The following is a 17,963-nucleotide window of genomic DNA, read 5'->3' as shown; positions in this document are numbered from 1 at the left end:
CGGCAAAAAACACCAATGCAACTTTTATTGCTTTGATTCCAACCAAGAAGGGTGCCGAGGAGCTAAAGGATTACAGGCCCGTATATATCGCATTTTATCCAAGAACTTGTCTTCTCGCATGAGGTTGGGTGATGCAACAGATTATTTCAAGACAGCTAGGGGCATTTGTAAAAGGACAATTTCTGGATAAGGTGTGGACTGCAATTGCATTGGTGGATTTGCATGTTTGAAAAGGGATCCAAGAAGCCAAGGATAGGTTTTGGAGAGAAGTGGCGGTGGTGGATTAAGTGTTACTCAAAGGTGCCTTTTTCTGTGTTGGCCGAGAGCACCAACCGGATACTTTAGGGGGGTTCAAGAGGATTAAGGCAGGGAGATTCCCTGTCACCCTTTTTATTTATTTGTGATTCTCACTAGGGAACCCGTAGGTGAGGGTATCATTGCTTCAGTTTGCTGATGACTTCTTATTTTTCTGCAAGGAGTTGGCTGGTTTTGTTGTCTTCAGAGGCACTAACAGGGTTGAAGGTTACCTTGCAAAAAACTTATGAGGTGTTTCCGGTGGGGGAGGTGGAAAATATGGAGGAGTTGCCTGGTGTGTTGGATTTAGGGTGGAGCCTCTACCTACAGTGTACTTGAAATACCAATTGGGAGCCAAAAGCAGATCAAAGAGTTTGGGACCTAGTCATTGAGAGGCTGGAGTTTAGGCCATCCACGAGGAAGGCTAAGTTTCTTTCTAGTGAGGGAAATTCACTCTCATCAGAAGGGCACTTTCCAAAAAATATATATATTTTCCAGGCCTATATATGTAGCTAGAAGAATTGAGAAGCTACACAGAGATTTTCTTTCGCATGGGAAGGATGACCAGAGGAGATACTATCTAGTAGATTGGAGAAGGGAGTGTTGGCCAAGGAAAGAAAAGGGGTTGGGTATTAGTATTAGAACAGTGAAGTAGATAAATATTGATTTGTCGGGAAGGGGCTTTGAAAGTTAAGGAGAGGAGGAGGAGGGGTAATGGAAGGAGGTATTAAGGCAACGTATGGGATCTTGGAAGAGGGTAGGAAACCAAGGAGGTGAGGGGATTCCTATGGTCTGAGGCTGTCGAAGGGGATCTGGCAAGTCTCAATTATATTTAAAGGAGTGAGGTATTCCGTAGGGGCCAGAAAGAGAGTGAAATTTGGGCAGGATCTTTGGTGAGGAGACGTGCCTCTAACAGAGATGTATCCAGAATTGTTCGTCATTGTATGGAATAAGGTGGCTAGTATTGAAGAATATATGGAATGGATAGAGACTAGATATACTTCCAGCCTGGTCACCTAAGTTTAGGAGGAACCTGAACGATTGGGAAACGGAGAGAGTGGTGCAATTGATGCAGATTCTTGACTGGACAACTGTGAGAGAAGGGGGGCAGGAGAGAGGAGGGTATGGGGAAGAAAAAGGAAAGAATTTTAATCAAATCTTTCACCAAGATGCTTCATCACGGTCGATCAGCATTTCTTTATAAAGTGATATGGATTCATTGGGCACGGCCTCGGATTGGGTTCTTCGTATGGAGTGCAGTTTTGGAGAGATTCTAATGTTGGGTAATTTATTAGCACAGGGCTGGAAGTTGAGAAGGAATGTGTGTAGGCTGTGTTGTCAAGCAAGAGAATGGATTCCACGACTTCAATGCGTGCAGATTTGCCAACATGGTGTGGGGGAAATACCTATCAACAAAAAGAGTTAATTGGATTTTCAATAACTCTCTTCATCAATTGTTCATGGTGTGGGAAGAAGGGCCACTGGAATGATGGAGTTATTACAGAAGATGGTTGCATTTGTGGCTTGCTCGTGCATTTGGAAAGAGGGAAATGCACGCTTTTTTGAGGCTAAGGAGGAGACCGTAGCAAGGGTTGCATCTAAGGCAATTAGGATGATTTCCAGCTGGTGTTCGGTGGTTCGTAATTTTAGGAGAACTAATACTTTTTTATATTGGATAGATGTGCGATTTGTAATGGCTTATAATTTTTTGGGAGAACTTCTTGGGATTTTTGTAAAGGAGGAAATGTAACATAATTATGTAGAGTGCTTGTTTTAGGCCAGGTTTCTGTACAGCTCCCAAGTGTAAAGATTGCTTTCTTTTGCTTTGCATCAATGAATCTTTTTACCAATTTGAAAAAAAAAAAAAGAAGAAGAAGAAAGAGTCATCAGAACCATTCCAAGCTTCAAACTAGAAATTGGCCTGGCTATGTCAATTTAATTAAACCCATCCAGTGACTCCAGTCAATCTGATAAAATAAAATACTAAACCAATATTTTACTTGAGGGCAATACAATAAGACCTAGAAAAAACAAGATGTCTGATGCCAGGAAATTTTGATACGTTCTATTAACCTGTTTAATGGTTATGCAATAAAAAAAATAAAAAAAAAAGGGCATACCCAGTGCACGAGGCTCCCGCCACTGCAGAGTCTGGGGAGGGTCATAATGTACGCAGCCTTACCCATGCTTTCGTAGAGAGGCTGTTTCCAGTTTAATGCTTATGCAATAATGTACTCAATATGCTTAGGTTTGACCAACTATTGAACAAGCATGTATACACTTAGGTGCATCCTAATAGATTTGAACTAACCTCCCCTGATCATCACCTAGCCTCAATGATGAAATCACCACTTCAGCAGAATCATCATCGAAGTAAACATCCTGCAATTTTTAAAATCGATCAAAAATGTGAATTTCATATAAAAAAATCCAAAATATTACTACCCAAATTATTCGCCCACCTCATCCCCAAGAAATATTAATCAATACTGAATTTTAAACAAACACGAAGTCAACTCACCTTTTTTTTTAAACAAACAAGTAAAAATTTTTTCATTAATTAAAGAATAATCAAAGAGATTTTACCTCATCATCTCGCTCAAGGGATCCATTAACCTGCAATATGCAAAGATGAAGCATTGAGTGGGGAAGAAAAAGATGATGCAACACAAATTTATCTAGTATACCCCAAACCACCATCCCATCTCACCATGCAAAAATAAAAAAGGGAAAAAAAAGTTGGTTTCAATATGTAATACCTCCTCAGTATCCTCATGTTCAAACATGCTGTATCTAAATGCCTGACTTAGATTATTTGCTAGTGCTGTAACATCATAATCTCTATCATTAAGTTCATCATCACTATCCCGTGCCTTCTCCTGCAGCGTAGTCGGACGGCTGTAGGGAATAACAAGCAACAGAGTTTGGAAGTTTAAGTTTAAGTTCTCCTATTTTGTAACTCATAAAACACTAAACAAACATATAATGAGCATTACCTATAACAATGCCTGCAACATGAAAATAAACATCTCTACAACAAGAATTTTTTACTTTTTTAGGGGGTGGGGGAACTATGCATTCCCATCCCTTTGGGCAGGTCATTGCATGGACTAATAGATGAATGCATGTGTAAAAATGGGTATTATTCTTCAAGCCAAGATCAAACCCTCACCTCAAGATTGTAAGAAAAAATACAACCAGATCCACATTGGGCTCCCTAGCAATATATCCACACCAGTCATTGACTAGGTTTAGCATATTCTTCTTGTGTCCAGAGTTTCGGTACAATCAGATCCAGGCAATCATGCATGTGGGGATAGAAAGGGAGAAGAGAGGGCTGAACCAATAGCAAAATCCCCAAAACCTACAGCCACTCTGCCCTTCTGCGACTCCAGTGACTCCCTGCGACGGCCACCAATAAGTTTTCTTCCTCCTTCAAGGGTATTTTGTATCTTGGTTGTATTGTAATAATGTAAGGTAAACAAATAGGATATTTTTTGAAATTGTTAAGAGTTTTTTCCGATTAAGTGTCGATAGTAATACTAGTGGGGCCCATCAGTTATTAGTTAGAAAGTTATTCTATTTTTAAAATTATATTTACTAGTTCTCTCATCTCTCTCATGCGATCTGTTTTCTCCCTCACTTCTCTTCCTTTGTTCGTCTCTTCTTCTATTATTTCTTATCAATCTTCAGTTTCAGCAAGGTGTTACTCTGCAAGAAACAGCAGAAGATCTTCTTCCTTGGATAATATGTTCTGCTCCTAACAGTCACTGCAGGAACACCTCTGTAATCAGATTCAGATCACAGTTCACTTGGGGCCTTTTTGCATGTGAGATCCATATCTTTTGGATTTTAAGATCGCATCAATAATATCTATAGGTAATCCTCACCTTCCTCCCTGTTTCTTCCTTCTACCCCCCTCTCTTTCCCATGCTTCGCTCATGCTTTGCCGCCTCTATCTTGCCTAACCCTCACCTTCCTCCTTGTTTTTTCCTTCTACCTCATGCCTCCCTCTTTCCTGTTTCACACTCATGCTTTGCAGCCTCTCTCTTGCCTACGTGAGTCTATACATTTACATTTCATGTGGTTTTTTTTTTTTTTTGACAGATGAGGTGCTAAGTTTTAACTACTTTCATTTTTATCAGTAAATAAGTCTTAGTTTCAACTAATCAAGTCCTCTATTATGTTCTAAGTTTTCCTCCCCTATTACAAGTTCTAAAGTATTTTGCCCCACTCTCCCAATCTATCTAAAAGATTAACAGGAAATTCAAGTAAAACAACATTTAAATTATCAGACTTAGTGTGTGTGAGAGAAAGAGAGAAAGAGAGAACTTCAGGCCTTTTTTACGCCCACGACAAATCAGCTGATGCACATATAACCTACCCCTTCCAGTTTGCAAGAAAACCAGCCACTTCTGTTGGAATTTCTGCTTTTCAACACTTCAAAGATCCACTTACCATTCACCCAAATTTGGTCACTGGGTGATGGACCGATGATCCATCCAGTGCAGGGTGGTATGATAATATATCATCGGCTCACCATCAGCTATAATTACTACAACTATACACAAACCATCCCAGAACCACAATAATACAGTCAACTACTTCAGGCAATACAATTGTGCATAAAGATAAAGAGAAACATACCCACAAGCCCATCTGTAGACATTTTCCACATTATTACGCTCCTGGAGAATGGTACCTTGCCATTCAATCCATTCACAGTTCTCCTACATTAATCCGCAAACCAAAGAATCTAAGGTCCGGATGCAAAACCAAAAAGCAGAAGGGAAAAAATAGTTCCACAAATGAATAAATTAACAATGAAAAACTAAATCAGGTCAACATAAAAAGAAATTCTACAATTACAGGCGTTATCGCCCATGCAAAAACACAACGGATTAGCTAGCCAATCGACGACCACCCTGTAGTTTTCTTCGCTTGGGAAGGCTGGCTTTTAGGGGGCAGAAGCCAGCTACTAGCCAACTCGAGCTCAAGGGCTGACCATCAGATATTGAATGAAATGGTCGGCATGGCCCTTTTATGTAGGCGGAACGCCCCTTAAAAGAAAAAGATCCGAATCGGGGGGGGGGGGGGGTATAGGCGCTAGCTGCAGGGTTCGATAAATTTAAGGCACGCTTGCGCGCTAGCCTTTTGAAGCAGCTAGCAGATTCTGAAGAAATGAGCCTCAAGCTGTGTAGTAGGATGCAACTGGATGAAGCCCTTGCAATATGGCGGATAGGAGGATGGAAAGAAACCAAAGGTATGATGGGGATATCTTCAGTTATAGACCAGTTGAGAGTAGTCACATACTTCTGAAAATACCTTTGTCTAGGTTTGAGGTTCATCTCGAGCGGGCCATGCAATCAAGCAACAGACAAAGCGTGCTAGCTGATCATAGACCACCCGCCCCTCCTAAACGAAAATATCATGTTCAGATCTCTAAAATACCCATGATTAATGCTAGAAGATTGAAGGCCACGCAACCAAGCAATAGACAAAGTGGGCTAGCAGATCATAGACCACCCACCCCACCTAAACAAAAATATCAAATTCAAATATCTAAAATACCCATGATTAATAGTAAAGATTTGAAGGACTCAAAATTCTTAGACACTAGGAGCTCCAAGTGACAACACCCCCTCCCCGGAATGCACATGTGAGTTGGGATCCCCTCCCCTGCATGCTGAATCTTGATCATTGAGATTCAAAACCTGGAACTGACAAAAAAAAAAAACTGTGATGCTTTTCCCCTCACTTTCAATATGCCTTGGAGAGCAATCCCCGGAATTGCATTCCAAAAGGATCCAAGCTTCACCGACTTTGGTCCATCTTTTGTTCCACATGCTGCTAATCCCTCCCGAAGACAATTCTACACCTCCCAGTTTCACCATTTTTCTAGAACTATTGTATTCTCAGCTTCCAATCCATTTCATGATCGAAGGCTAATAAAAGAACCTACTAAAATACGGGAAGTTGCTAAAATTATTCTTTTCTAGTAGGCACTTTGTTCCCAGGTACTTTAGTATATATGGTTTTTAAGCATGAATTTCTTTAAAAGATGCATGCCAATAATACACGTCCAATCTCTTACCAACCTGCAGATACGCGTGAACATGACTGTTGACTTGTCCCAGCTGAATGAGCTTGTTTGAGATACGTGTAAGATGCCCAAGATTGCCCGCTCGAGGCACCCGTTTTCCAGCAGCAGCTAATGTTGGCTGCAAAGTTGGTAAAAAAAAAAAGAGAGAGAGATTTCTATGTATGTAATAAATGATGCATACAAATGAGCTGAAAGGAAAACCATATGCACATTCAGCTACCTTGTTTGAATCACCAGAAAGAATGGGAAGTCTATCTGCTTGGAGAAATTTTTCAATCAAATTACAATCTCTGAAGAGATGATCAATTACAGTGATATTCTTGCTCTCCAAGCACGACGATATGATGCTCTCAACATAATGATGCAGTGAGTTATTGAACGGGTACCTGCATCCATTAACAATAGAGCACATAAACCAACTAGAGTGATGCATCTTTCAGCCAAATTCACAAAAAAATAAGCATAACTCACTCAAAAAATAGATCTAAAACTCTTCGGATAGCACCAGAGTTAACCAACTCTTTCTCAGCAACTTCATTGCCCGTCCTCAATAAAACTGCGATGAACTCCACAATCTGAAATTGAATAGTAAATATGAATGAGAAAGAAGAACAAAGATCTGCAACACACATGTAGCAAGTCTAGGTTACTACATTCGCAGTTCATGCCTCCCTCGCGAGTCCGGTCACTCGGTCGGATCTTCAGGGCAATCAGAATTTTCCTCTCCTCATTCAATAAAGGATTAAAGGGTGTCGAACATGAACCATTACCAAACATGATACGACATGTAAAAGAATGAAGCAAATTGCTGATACAGCGACAGTGCCTTGACTATCATCCACTGACTCATGCTACTGACATATCAGGGGAGTTAAATATTGATGTAAGCAGTTTCCCAATCAAAAGCCTGACATCAGATAAATATTCATCGAATTTGTGTGATATACAAAAAATCACTCCACTTCACTGAAGGTCATCCTTCTTCCATGTCAAGGACCCAACTGCCTTATAACTCACAGGTAAATTTGATTACATAACATACAAAGCATAATTTCAGAAAACTATGGACATTAAGGCTATGTTTGGTAACGGTCCGAAAAACGTTCTTTGCCGTTTTTCTGTTCTTTGAGAACAAAAAAAAATGAAATTGTGTTTCGGTTGCCGGTTCCTTTTTTGGGTCTTTCAGAACGAACAGGGAATCTAGATGAAAAGAACATTCTTTACAGACCGTCTCAGACACAGTCTCTAAAGAACGAGAACAAATAATTGAAGGCTACGTTCCACAAAAAAGGGGAAAACCCGTGATTCTTGTACTGGGTTTGAAGTTCAAGGGCTTCTCTCTTGAACTGACTGCAACTGTGGTCGGAGCTTCAAGGTGAGTTCTCTCTCACTATAATTCGAAGGAATGATTTTTTTGGTATTGTCTCTCTCTCTCTCTCTCTCTCTCTCTCTCTATTTGTGTGTGTGTGTGGAAGGGAAGGATGGAAGGAAGCATCAAATGGACATGATATGGAAGTGCAACAAATGAAATGTGGTGAAATAGGGATTAGAGTTTAGGTCTATTAATTGTCAACAAATCTAAGATTCATAAATAATTTGATATGTGAAGGTCTCTGAGTATGGCTTGGTCATTCTATGCAGGTTGTAACTTGTACATTATCTTGTTGAGTGGCTCTCTGCTTTGTTTGTTGTACCTTGTTATCTGGGCTTGTTTATTTTCTCTGTTAGTGCAACTTGATGGATTCTGTTTCTTAGGGTGAAAAAAAAATTTATAAGTCTGATGATATGTTGTTCATGATTTGCTGCAAGATTAAATATGTGTGTGTGTTTGGGTGAGGGTAGAAAGTAATGTACAAATGGTTTCTCAGGTTCTGTCATGAAGCCTTCATTATCCATGTTAACCATTATATGGTCTTCTTTCTCAAACAAGACATCGGGATTCTACTACATAAGACTTCCAATTTATCCTTTTGAGATGACTGCAGCCCAAGTAGTTTTCGATGACCCCCTTATCCTTGTAACACTTTCAACCTTCCTCTTCTCCTAATGGTTATGATGGGGTTCAAAGTCACCTAAGGATTATGAAACCAGATTTTTATAAACTCAATTAAGAAAATAGGGTTTTGTAGAATTTGAATTCAAGTAGGAAACTGAAACTTGATGAAGAGATAGGATTTTGAAACAGAGTTTGACATCAGAATTTCAAACCAGATCACAGAATAGTAGACTGAAGAAGAAAACAGAACAGCATCTAACAGAAGAACATTAATTATTTATCTGTATTGGTTGTTATTTTTCCATTTTTCTCTCTATGTGATGAAATGCTCTCTCTTTCTATGCCAAGTGAATGGTTTGAGAAACCCTTGATTAACCAGGATTCGATTCATGAGCTTGTAATGTTTTCCTTAGAAGCTCATGAATCAAAATAAGTTACATCTCACAAAGTTCAGAACCTGATATTATTGATGTGGATTTTGAGGAGAAATGAAACAGATCCATAGGTGATTGTGAGTCATTTCTTGATATCTGATCCACAGAGAAAGGAAAAAAAAAAAAAAAAAGAATGAGTTGACAATCTTGTTTGCCTCCTCGTTTCAGGTTCATTATAGGTTTCTTCAGTATACAGTTAATTTAGGAATGAGCAACATGCAAATTTTGTATAATTGTGCTTTTTAGTTTGAGAATGAAAGGAAGATAGGAGAGAGCTGAGATTTTCAGCAATAGAAGTTCTGCTCTTTGAAAATTACTTGAAGATTTGCCCAAATGAATGTCTTCTGGTTTTATTTTGCCCTGTGAGCAAGTCTTCTTTGTAACAATCTCTGTCAGTGTTTAGGACATCCACGACGAGAAAAGGCTAGAGGAAAAAGAGAGGATCAAATAAAGAAACTTTATGCTGCCCCGAAATTTCAGAATCTCCCTTTGAGTCAGATTCTAGAAGTGAAGTAATTTTGCCCATTAGTTTCTAGAATCAGTTGGAGAATCCAAACCAAACGTGTCACCCATTAATAAATTTTTAATTCGACCTCAGAAATTAGAATCAAAAGCATAGCCAAACATGCATAGTATCACACTTGAATGCTTCATTTCTTTCTACAGAGAAATTGTTTTACAGCAAAGGTAACTGTGTTGGTTTAAAGTTTAAACTTTACACAAGCAAATTATTTAACTAAAGAGATTTTCATAAATTTTGAAAAATAGTTTCCACTTCAAAATTTCTTGATATGACTTATTACCATCATGGAAGCCACAAACCCCATCATGTGGATGAATTCTGCCAATGTGTTAAAAAAGACTTGAGTTCTTTTTATTACACTCCATAATTCTTTATTGCATTTTTATTTCATGTTCTATGTTCAGATATTATTTTGTTTGTTGATGAATGAGGCTTGTTGGTCTGGAATATATCCCAGCACAGAGATTTTCGGTGATTGCCGATGGATGTTTCTTCGGTTTGGCGAGTGGATGGAGTCCCTAAAGAAAGGGTGCAATCCATAGATGATGAAGGTGAGGGTATGGTGTATGATTCTGGTTCATCGATGGGCATGTGGTTAGGCATGGAGAATAGCACAGAGAAGCAATTCCCTTGAGAGTGGAAAAGCCCACATGAACATTGACCCATCATATTGCTATGAGAGCTACTGAAGCCATGCATCTCTCTCTTTCTCTACTTATTAGGAGGTGGGTTTTGCATAGAATAGTGTAAAAAGGAAGTGGGAGAAGAGAAGTGAGTAACTGAAGAGGAAAGAAATAGAACTGGAGGGTTTTGAAGTTATGGTTGTACAAGGCAGAAGCACAACAATGGAAAGAAGGTTCTTTGGCGTGAGAAAACTCCACTGCCCATACTTCCATTATGGAAATCTTGCTTGTTAATTTTCTCATGCAAAGATTCATTTCATTGCGACTCTCTTGATGTATTTCTGTTTTAGACCTTTGCTCATTACATTCCTCATGTAGAGATTCATGCTACTGTGACTTTTTTTGCTGTATTTCTGTTTTGGATCTCTACTTGATGGGTCTTTAGCTCAAATCGGTAAAGCACTTGGAACATGAGCATGTTCCAAGGGGATGGTGGTTCGAATCCACCAAGACCCTTTTTATTCAACTGTTCATAGCATAGTCAGCTATGCCACTAATCCACACAAGAACCCAATTTTAATGGCATCTTTGAAATTTGACATTTTTATAATTACTTTGGTTATGTTAATAAGATATTTTTTATTTTATGTTATGGTTGGTAAGAGAAGGATTTTACAAGTATTTTTTTGGTATAATTTACAAGGAAATGGCATTATTATAATTAACATCAAATAGAGAAGAACAGGTTTTACCAAACACCATTTTCGTTCTGAACACGTTCTTGAGACCGTTACCAAATGGTCATTTTCGGTCACAGAACACCGTTCCAGACCAGAAACGCCAAAGAATTTTTCTAGTCAAGAACGGGTGTTCTTTGTTCAGACCGTTACCAAACGTAGCCTAACTACAGTACAACTTGTTCCACGTCTGACCTTGTGTCCAATACTTCTCTGAAGGTCATCCTTCTTCCATGTCAAGGACCCAACTGCCTTATAACTGACAGTTAAATTTGATTACATACCATACAAAGCATAATTTCAGAAAACTATGGAGATTAATTACAGTGCAACTAGTTCCACGACTGAACTTGTAAGTTTTGGATGCCTTGACAACTATGGTGACCAAGTGGTCATGGGTTCGAGCCTCTGGAAACAGCCTCTCCGTGAAGTGGAAGCCTCGTGGACTGGGTACGCCCTTTTTTAAGTGTTCTATGTTAAAGGGGCAGCCAAGATACGATTATGAAAGCCAATTAATTCAAGACCAAGTCCACGAGGGACATTGAGTTTAGCTAGTCATCATCTATCATTAAATCATAAAACATAATTTAAAGTTAGTTGTTCAAGTCTGGGGAATTTGCTTTTAGTTAGTCATATATCATAAAGCATAATTGGTCAGTTGGATTCATTAAAAGTTTTCTAGCACATCTACCCGATGGATATTACCAAACAACTCCTTTGTTTTCATGCAGTGAGAGTATTATTGTCTGCATTTTCTTAAGTGGTTTGATTCCACAACCATAGTCTGGGAGGGCCAAAGCTACACAGCCTTACTCCCTGCTTCGCAGGAGAGGCTGGTTCCAAGTTTCGAACCCGCAACCAACGGGTTGCATAGCGCAACTTAACCGTTGCGCCAAGGTTTGCCCACTTGAAAAAGCTCCACAGTTATCCATAAATCCATCCCAATCCAATCTCTATTTAATTATAGTAGTAAAATTTCCCTGCTCATATCCTCTATTCCAGATAACTACCCTAAAACACATTTATTTCTCCTCCAAAGCAGTGTTTGACACACACACTTGATATCAGTTACCCACCAGCTGATAGCTTTCTGATAAGCAGATAACCAGGTGTTGCTTCATGTGGAAAAAGGGGTATCTGGTCACTCTGAGTGTAAGGGAAAAAATAGCTACGATAATTTTAAAAAAATTTATGTTTGCTCATTTAAAACTATTCATTGAACCAATGGGAAGGCACTTCCCACATTGACAAAGACATATTGAGAAATATACACACATGTTAAATTCCAGTTTCCTACAGATGCAACCAACAACAAAAACTCTCGAGCTGTTACTGCTTAATCTGGTATTTCAGCTTATAAAATGTACAAAAGCAAGAAACAATTACAATAACAATGAACATGGCTATAAGAGCTGGTTTTCCTAATATTGCAGTGGAAGGAGACGCTGCAAATGTCATCAGGTGGTATCAAACCACAGAAGTGACTACCTTGGAGAGTTGCCCATTTGCTTAAGCATGTTTCTTGCCTGACCTCTATAGGGAATGTCTCTTTCTTGTAGAAATTGAAAAAAAAGCATTGATCTAGCTGATGACTTTAGCTAAAAAAGATGTGGTCTGTCCTAGATTATGTTTAGGGGATAGTTATTGTTGAGAACCGTTGGATTGGAATTATTTCTCTTTACATTAAGGTTATTCTTATTTTATTGTTTTATCTCTAATGGACTAAATTATTCTTCCCACTCTGATTCTGAACTGTTATCCTTCACAAGATGTAGTCTTTATTCTTTCTCTTTATCTTTTATTTCTCCTCTAGTTGTGGATTTCTTTGAAGAAGTTCTGGTTTTGTCTACAGCCATTCCCCCCCCCCCTGTTGTACTATAATTTGTTTTCTTCGCTAAATAAATTTGTTACTAATCCAAAAGAAAAAAAAAAAAAAAAAGGGGAAGAAAGGGTATGGTTGGACAATCTTGGCTCGGTCTAGAAACCCGGTGCAAGTCGGGTCAGGTCCTAACCCTGTTTTATGGTTCAGTAGGATTGTCTAGGATATTTCTAATTTGAAGTTTATTTAATTATTTGTTATTGGTGTTAGCTACGTAGGGTTGAGAGTCCAAATTATCTTGAAACAATATTTATAATCTTAAGAATTTAATTCCATTGTAGGATTAGAGTCTAGGTAGGAGTCCTCTAATAGTTTCTTTAAATACATGGTTGTAACCAAGGAAACACAGATTTGGGTGAATTTGAGTTTGCTTAATGTTATCAGGTTGGTATGATAGCAAGAGGTTGTGAGCCCTTTCCTCCATCTTCTCCTTCTTCCTTCTTATTTCTCTTCTTTTCCTGTTACTGTTCTGCCCTAATGATACCAGTAGCACCCTTTGCAGGCCGTCGATTTCTATTCCCTCCCAAATTTCAATCAAAGACAGCCCTCCCTAAGACGACCCAAATCCTTTTTTTTTTAAACACCCGATAAGTCCTCCTACTGTGAGAACCGTATCTGCAACCAGGGCAGAAACTGCTTTCACAGCCTATGTCAGTTTCAGAGATCTTCTATTAACATTGAGATTGATTGTTTGATCAAAATTTTGTTCCATTCAAGTGATTCTGGGGTTGGGGTTCTAATCCTAATTTCCAAAATTGCCCCTTCCTTTCCATTCTATTCTGTTTAGTCCTTAGTTACCCTTTGCTTCCAAGTCTGTCTTTGAAAAATAAATCCTAATACCTGTTAGGTCCTCTCTTCTTTACCAACCAATTTAACCATTAGATAATTCTAGTTATTACAAGATTGCCATTGCCCTTCTATTATTTGGACTTTTGTTAATTGGGTGGGCCCATAAGCAATCCGAGCCGGGTTTTTAGAACACCGGATCTGCATCATATGCAAATGCCGCCTAAGAAACTTATGATGATTCCTCTTTACCTCTATCAGGATTGCACCACTAAACCAAGTTTGGATCCCTGGCCCTAAAAGAAACCTCTCAGGAATGCAACCCAGGATCCCAAAACCCAGTTTCAGGTCACTATGGGCCCCCAAAGTGGGGAAAAAACAACTCAAAATAAGGTAGATAAAGGCATTTCTGTAATTATCTTAAAGTTTAGAACCCTATTAGGAAAGATAAACAAGAGCAGGCCAGCAGGGGCCATAGTTATCAAGTCGTCACCAAGGCGTCGCCATGGCGTCCAGGCTCCTTGGTCGCCTTGGACACCATGGCGGACACCTTGCCGCCATAGCGGTGTCGCCTTGAATTTTGACCCTCTAAAATGCCATGGTCGCCTTCCCGCCTTGACAACTATGGCAGGGGCATAAGTAATAATTTTAGGGGAGGGACATTTCTGTAATTAAAAATCAGGGGGGGTTGAACAGAAACCAATGTGTAATATAGGTATCGGATCTTATGTGGACATTGTGAAAAGGGGGGTTTTCTACCTTGAAATACAGTGCTGATTTTGCTACAAACCGTAACCGTATGGATTGAAAAACTTCTTTCTTAAAACCCTGATTACCCTGAATTTTAGAGTGTGATTGCCAACCAAATCCTTCTTGAATGCAAGTACTGGTAAACTCCAAACAGCAAGTGAAGGAATATTTAAAGAACCAGGTGGTAGCCAGTAAGCAAAGGACCAGGTCTGAGATTCAAATTGTTTCTCACAGCCCACACAGGTCTTAGTCACCAGATTTCCCAGATTGGGTCCCCTCTGGAGTAAATAATCACACCAAATCTGGAGATGAAAGGGCTAGGGATGAGGGAGAAGAACTCGATTATGTCAGGCTGCAACTACTGCCCAGAATAGCATTGGCCAACAAAGAATAATAATGGAAAGTAAAGAAGAGGAATGAGGAGGAAGAGAAGTAACAGGAGGAACTAACCTGTGGTAGGAAAGCTCAGATCAAAGCCAGGGAAAATAAGAGAGAGGAGAGGTAACACGCAGCACTCACACAGTGAGTAACCAATCTCAACTTTTCATTAAACTTGGTTTTTTTCTTGTCAATCAACTGGTTAAATATATATACTCTTAGAATTGAAATCGATTCCAACAAAGAAACTTGAAGTAGACTCCAAAAACGAAAGTGGAAACATACTTATCTATACCCCATAATATAAAATAAAATAAAGACGCAAAATAATTACAAAATAACCCTACCAACCCCTATTAGACCAGAATCCCTATTCAAGCTTGGTTCTTCTCAGTCTAGGTCTCCAGATACGGATGCCGGTCCAGCCACGCACATGCAACTGCATCACTCAGGTTTTATATATCACTAACAAACAGCCACTGTCATAATAAACTGTACTGCTAGTAGAAGAACCCCAATAAAACCAGATGAAGTTAAAAACTGATTAATACAAAATTGGTAGAAATTAAAATGAATTTACAACAACTCTTGCGCACCCTTTATCCGAGGGTGCTCTCTTTCAGGCCTCAAGTTTGGAAACCCAGCAAAGTCATCCCATGAGTCAGTAATCCAAGTCCTCCATTAGATGGTCTTTGGGAGATTGAGTGTTCAAATTCTGACAAACTCGTATCAAGTAAAATTTTGTTGAACTTCTTTGGCACATATATGGAGAAAGACTGTTTTTAATGAGGTTACGCATAGTTTCCAAAAGGGAAAAAAAATGATCATTTCAAAAGGAAGGGCATCATAAAACAGAGAAAGAGCACCACTGTACTTCAAAGAGAAACAAACCTTTAAACGATGTTTCCCAAGAGGAGGTCTTAGTTCCCCGTACGTTGTTTGCAAAATTTTCTCATCCAAGGACACATCCAAAAGCATAAGCAAGTCTCCTGCACAATAGAATGTAATGAAATGATAAACAGGGGGGAAAAAACCCCAAAAGTGACAAACTAATTGCTATGTGCTTCGAAAAAGTATAGCTTGTTATAGAGATCCCAAACCATCATGTCAGATCATAGGCTAGAAAGATTCTAAGAAGATTTCAAGAAAAATTTCGGTTTCGGCAAAAGTTGAAACGAAACGCAAGTCGACTTACTAGCTATGCAGAATTTCGACCAAATTTTCAGTTTTGACTCGGTTTCGGTATCATTTGGACCAAAACAATACAAAACAGTGCATATAATAGCATTGTTCCGAAATGGGTCGAAATTTCGACCAGTTTTGAGTGGTTTCGCCAGTTAGAGGGGGGAAACCACAGATTTGGTATTTTTTTTGCCAAATCACCTACATTTCTTGGAGGAACAAAATGTTGGAGACTATTACAACGCATCCACAGCAAAGATTTGCCGTATTTGAGCAAGATTTGTGCACGATACAAACTTAGAGATATACCCTCCTCTTTCTCCAAAATTTTGAGCATTCTCAGAACTTAAAGTGGTACTGACATAAGAATTGGAGGAACAGTTTCGTAATGGTGTTTTAACCTTGATTGCACACTTGTAATTGTAATTTTTTGACATATTGTAATAGTAAATCAGTTTTCTTCATTCCTAATGCATATTTTTTAATTGTAATTACACTTATAATTGTAATTTTTTGACATATTGTAATTTTTTAGTTGTTTTTGGTGAATTTGTGTGTTCTAATACAGAATTATGTGTAGAATAAGCTATATTTGAGAAAATATACGGCAAAGCATGGAGTACACATACTGGGTGTGTTTTTTTACAAAAGGTTCCAAAATATGTTTAGAGATGCTTAATTAAGGATTCCATGAAATTTTGGGCCAACATATGGCCATTTGACCACCAAAATGACCGAACGAAATGGCTAGCCGAAACAAGCAGAGTTGTTACTGCATCACCACAGCAACAAGTTCTAACTCACCATAGGACACTCAAAGGCATAATCATTAAACTCAATCATCCCATCCCCCATGTCAGCAATAAAGAGGCGTACCCAGTGCACGAAGCTCCCGCCATTTCCAGGTCTGGGATGGGTCATAACATACGCAGCCTTAACCACGCTTCGCGGCGAGGCTGTTTCCTGACTGAAACCCACGACCACTAGGTCACAATGGAACAACCTTACCGTTGCGCCAAGGTCCGCCTTTTTATCCCCCATTTCAGCAATACAATGCTTAAATAAAAGAACAAAAACAAAGAAATAGAAACTTAATCAAATCTAATCAAAATCTTCTAATACAATCTTCTAATAAAATCGTGCATCAAATGGCTTGAGCTTGCTGATTCAAACACGGTTTACTTCTACCATTCCCTGAAAGCCCGGACCAACTCTAACTCCATTCCCATGCTCCATACGTGAGATGGCACTCCTCTCCTTTCCATCCATGACATCAAGTCGGAAGTTGTCTCCTTCTTCTCCACCCTTTTCTCCCCCCCTCCCCCTCATGGTGCGGTCTTCAAAGCGAACCAAGTGTATCAAGAAAGAGGAAACAAGAACTCTTAATCAGAGCCAGCTCCTGGTTTCAATAAATTTGTCCCCTCCTGATGCAGAAGCCAAGCTGTTTGGCAACACTACGGGGACTCATGGGAGAAGGGCTGGTTCACTTTACCAATTGGTGGACCAACCAAATGGGCCATAGGGCCAACCAACTTTAAGTTGGGCCAGCCCAACAAGGCTGGGAATTCCTGGGTCTCTCAAACCCAGAATCGTGGGGGCATTATTGTCAATTTATTGACAAAATTTTGGGACTTCAAATGCTGGCTGATATCACTTATGGTGGGGACCACTTGAAGGAGTGAAGATCTTATTATGGGCCATGCTGCCCTCTTTATATTGTAAGGCTATTATGCCTCTCCTCACGATTTACATAGTAGAATGAAATTTGCTTTTGCTGCAAGTATGATTCCTTTCTCAAGTTGTGTGTGTGACTTGAAAGGCTGAAGGAGCCTGGCTGTGAGAGCCTAATCCATCTATCCCCCAACCTTCTATTTTCTATCCTCTCCATCTTCTCTGTCCCACCATCGATCCCTGAGTACTACTGTGATATTGCGACTGCTCCATCCATTGAGAAAGACAATCGGGTGCTACTGCTGCTGCTGTTCTTCATTAAAGATGATCGAATCACCTTGCTGCTGGCCTGCTGCTGCTCCTGCTTCCAGCCCCAATCGAACCACCATAACTTGAAGACCTGCACTCTGTTTTCAGCAGGGTTTTGGGGGTTGAATCACACCTACAGGTGGCCTACTCGATCCCAGTTTGAGCCCATTCTGTGGGCTGGTTTGCCCCACAGCCTAAACCTACCAATTCCATCACCAATTCAGATCTCTTCAACTTTTCATCAGAACTGACTCAAAATTGCAGCAGAGTTTCATCTCCAAGGACCTCCCTCGATCCA

The 17,963-nt window shown here is 39.5% G+C and overlaps 1 protein-coding gene across 2 annotated transcripts in view; it reads right to left on the bottom strand.

Moving 5' to 3' along the window:
* Positions 1 to 17,963, bottom strand: part of LOC122651323 (serine/threonine-protein phosphatase 6 regulatory subunit 2-like) — a 34,820-nt gene that overhangs the window by 1,364 nt on the left and 15,493 nt on the right. For both annotated transcript variants that reach the window (XM_043844672.1, XM_043844673.1), the window contains exons 11-18: positions 15,395 to 15,492; positions 6,869 to 6,972; positions 6,618 to 6,783; positions 6,393 to 6,515; positions 4,942 to 5,024; positions 3,054 to 3,192; positions 2,881 to 2,910; positions 2,606 to 2,676 (exon numbers count right to left, since the gene is read on the bottom strand). In XM_043844672.1, coding sequence (XP_043700607.1) covers positions 2,606 to 2,676; positions 2,881 to 2,910; positions 3,054 to 3,192; positions 4,942 to 5,024; positions 6,393 to 6,515; positions 6,618 to 6,783; positions 6,869 to 6,972; positions 15,395 to 15,492 — 814 coding nt within the window. The remainder of the gene's footprint in view (positions 1 to 2,605; positions 2,677 to 2,880; positions 2,911 to 3,053; positions 3,193 to 4,941; positions 5,025 to 6,392; positions 6,516 to 6,617; positions 6,784 to 6,868; positions 6,973 to 15,394; positions 15,493 to 17,963) is intronic.

Source organism: Telopea speciosissima, chromosome 2 (genome assembly GCF_018873765.1).
Source record: "Telopea speciosissima isolate NSW1024214 ecotype Mountain lineage chromosome 2, Tspe_v1, whole genome shotgun sequence".
In the NCBI taxonomy this organism is placed as follows: Eukaryota; Viridiplantae; Streptophyta; class Magnoliopsida; order Proteales; family Proteaceae; genus Telopea; species Telopea speciosissima.
Note: the sequence above shows the minus strand (reverse complement) of the source record. Positions and strands in the feature narration are given on the sequence as shown.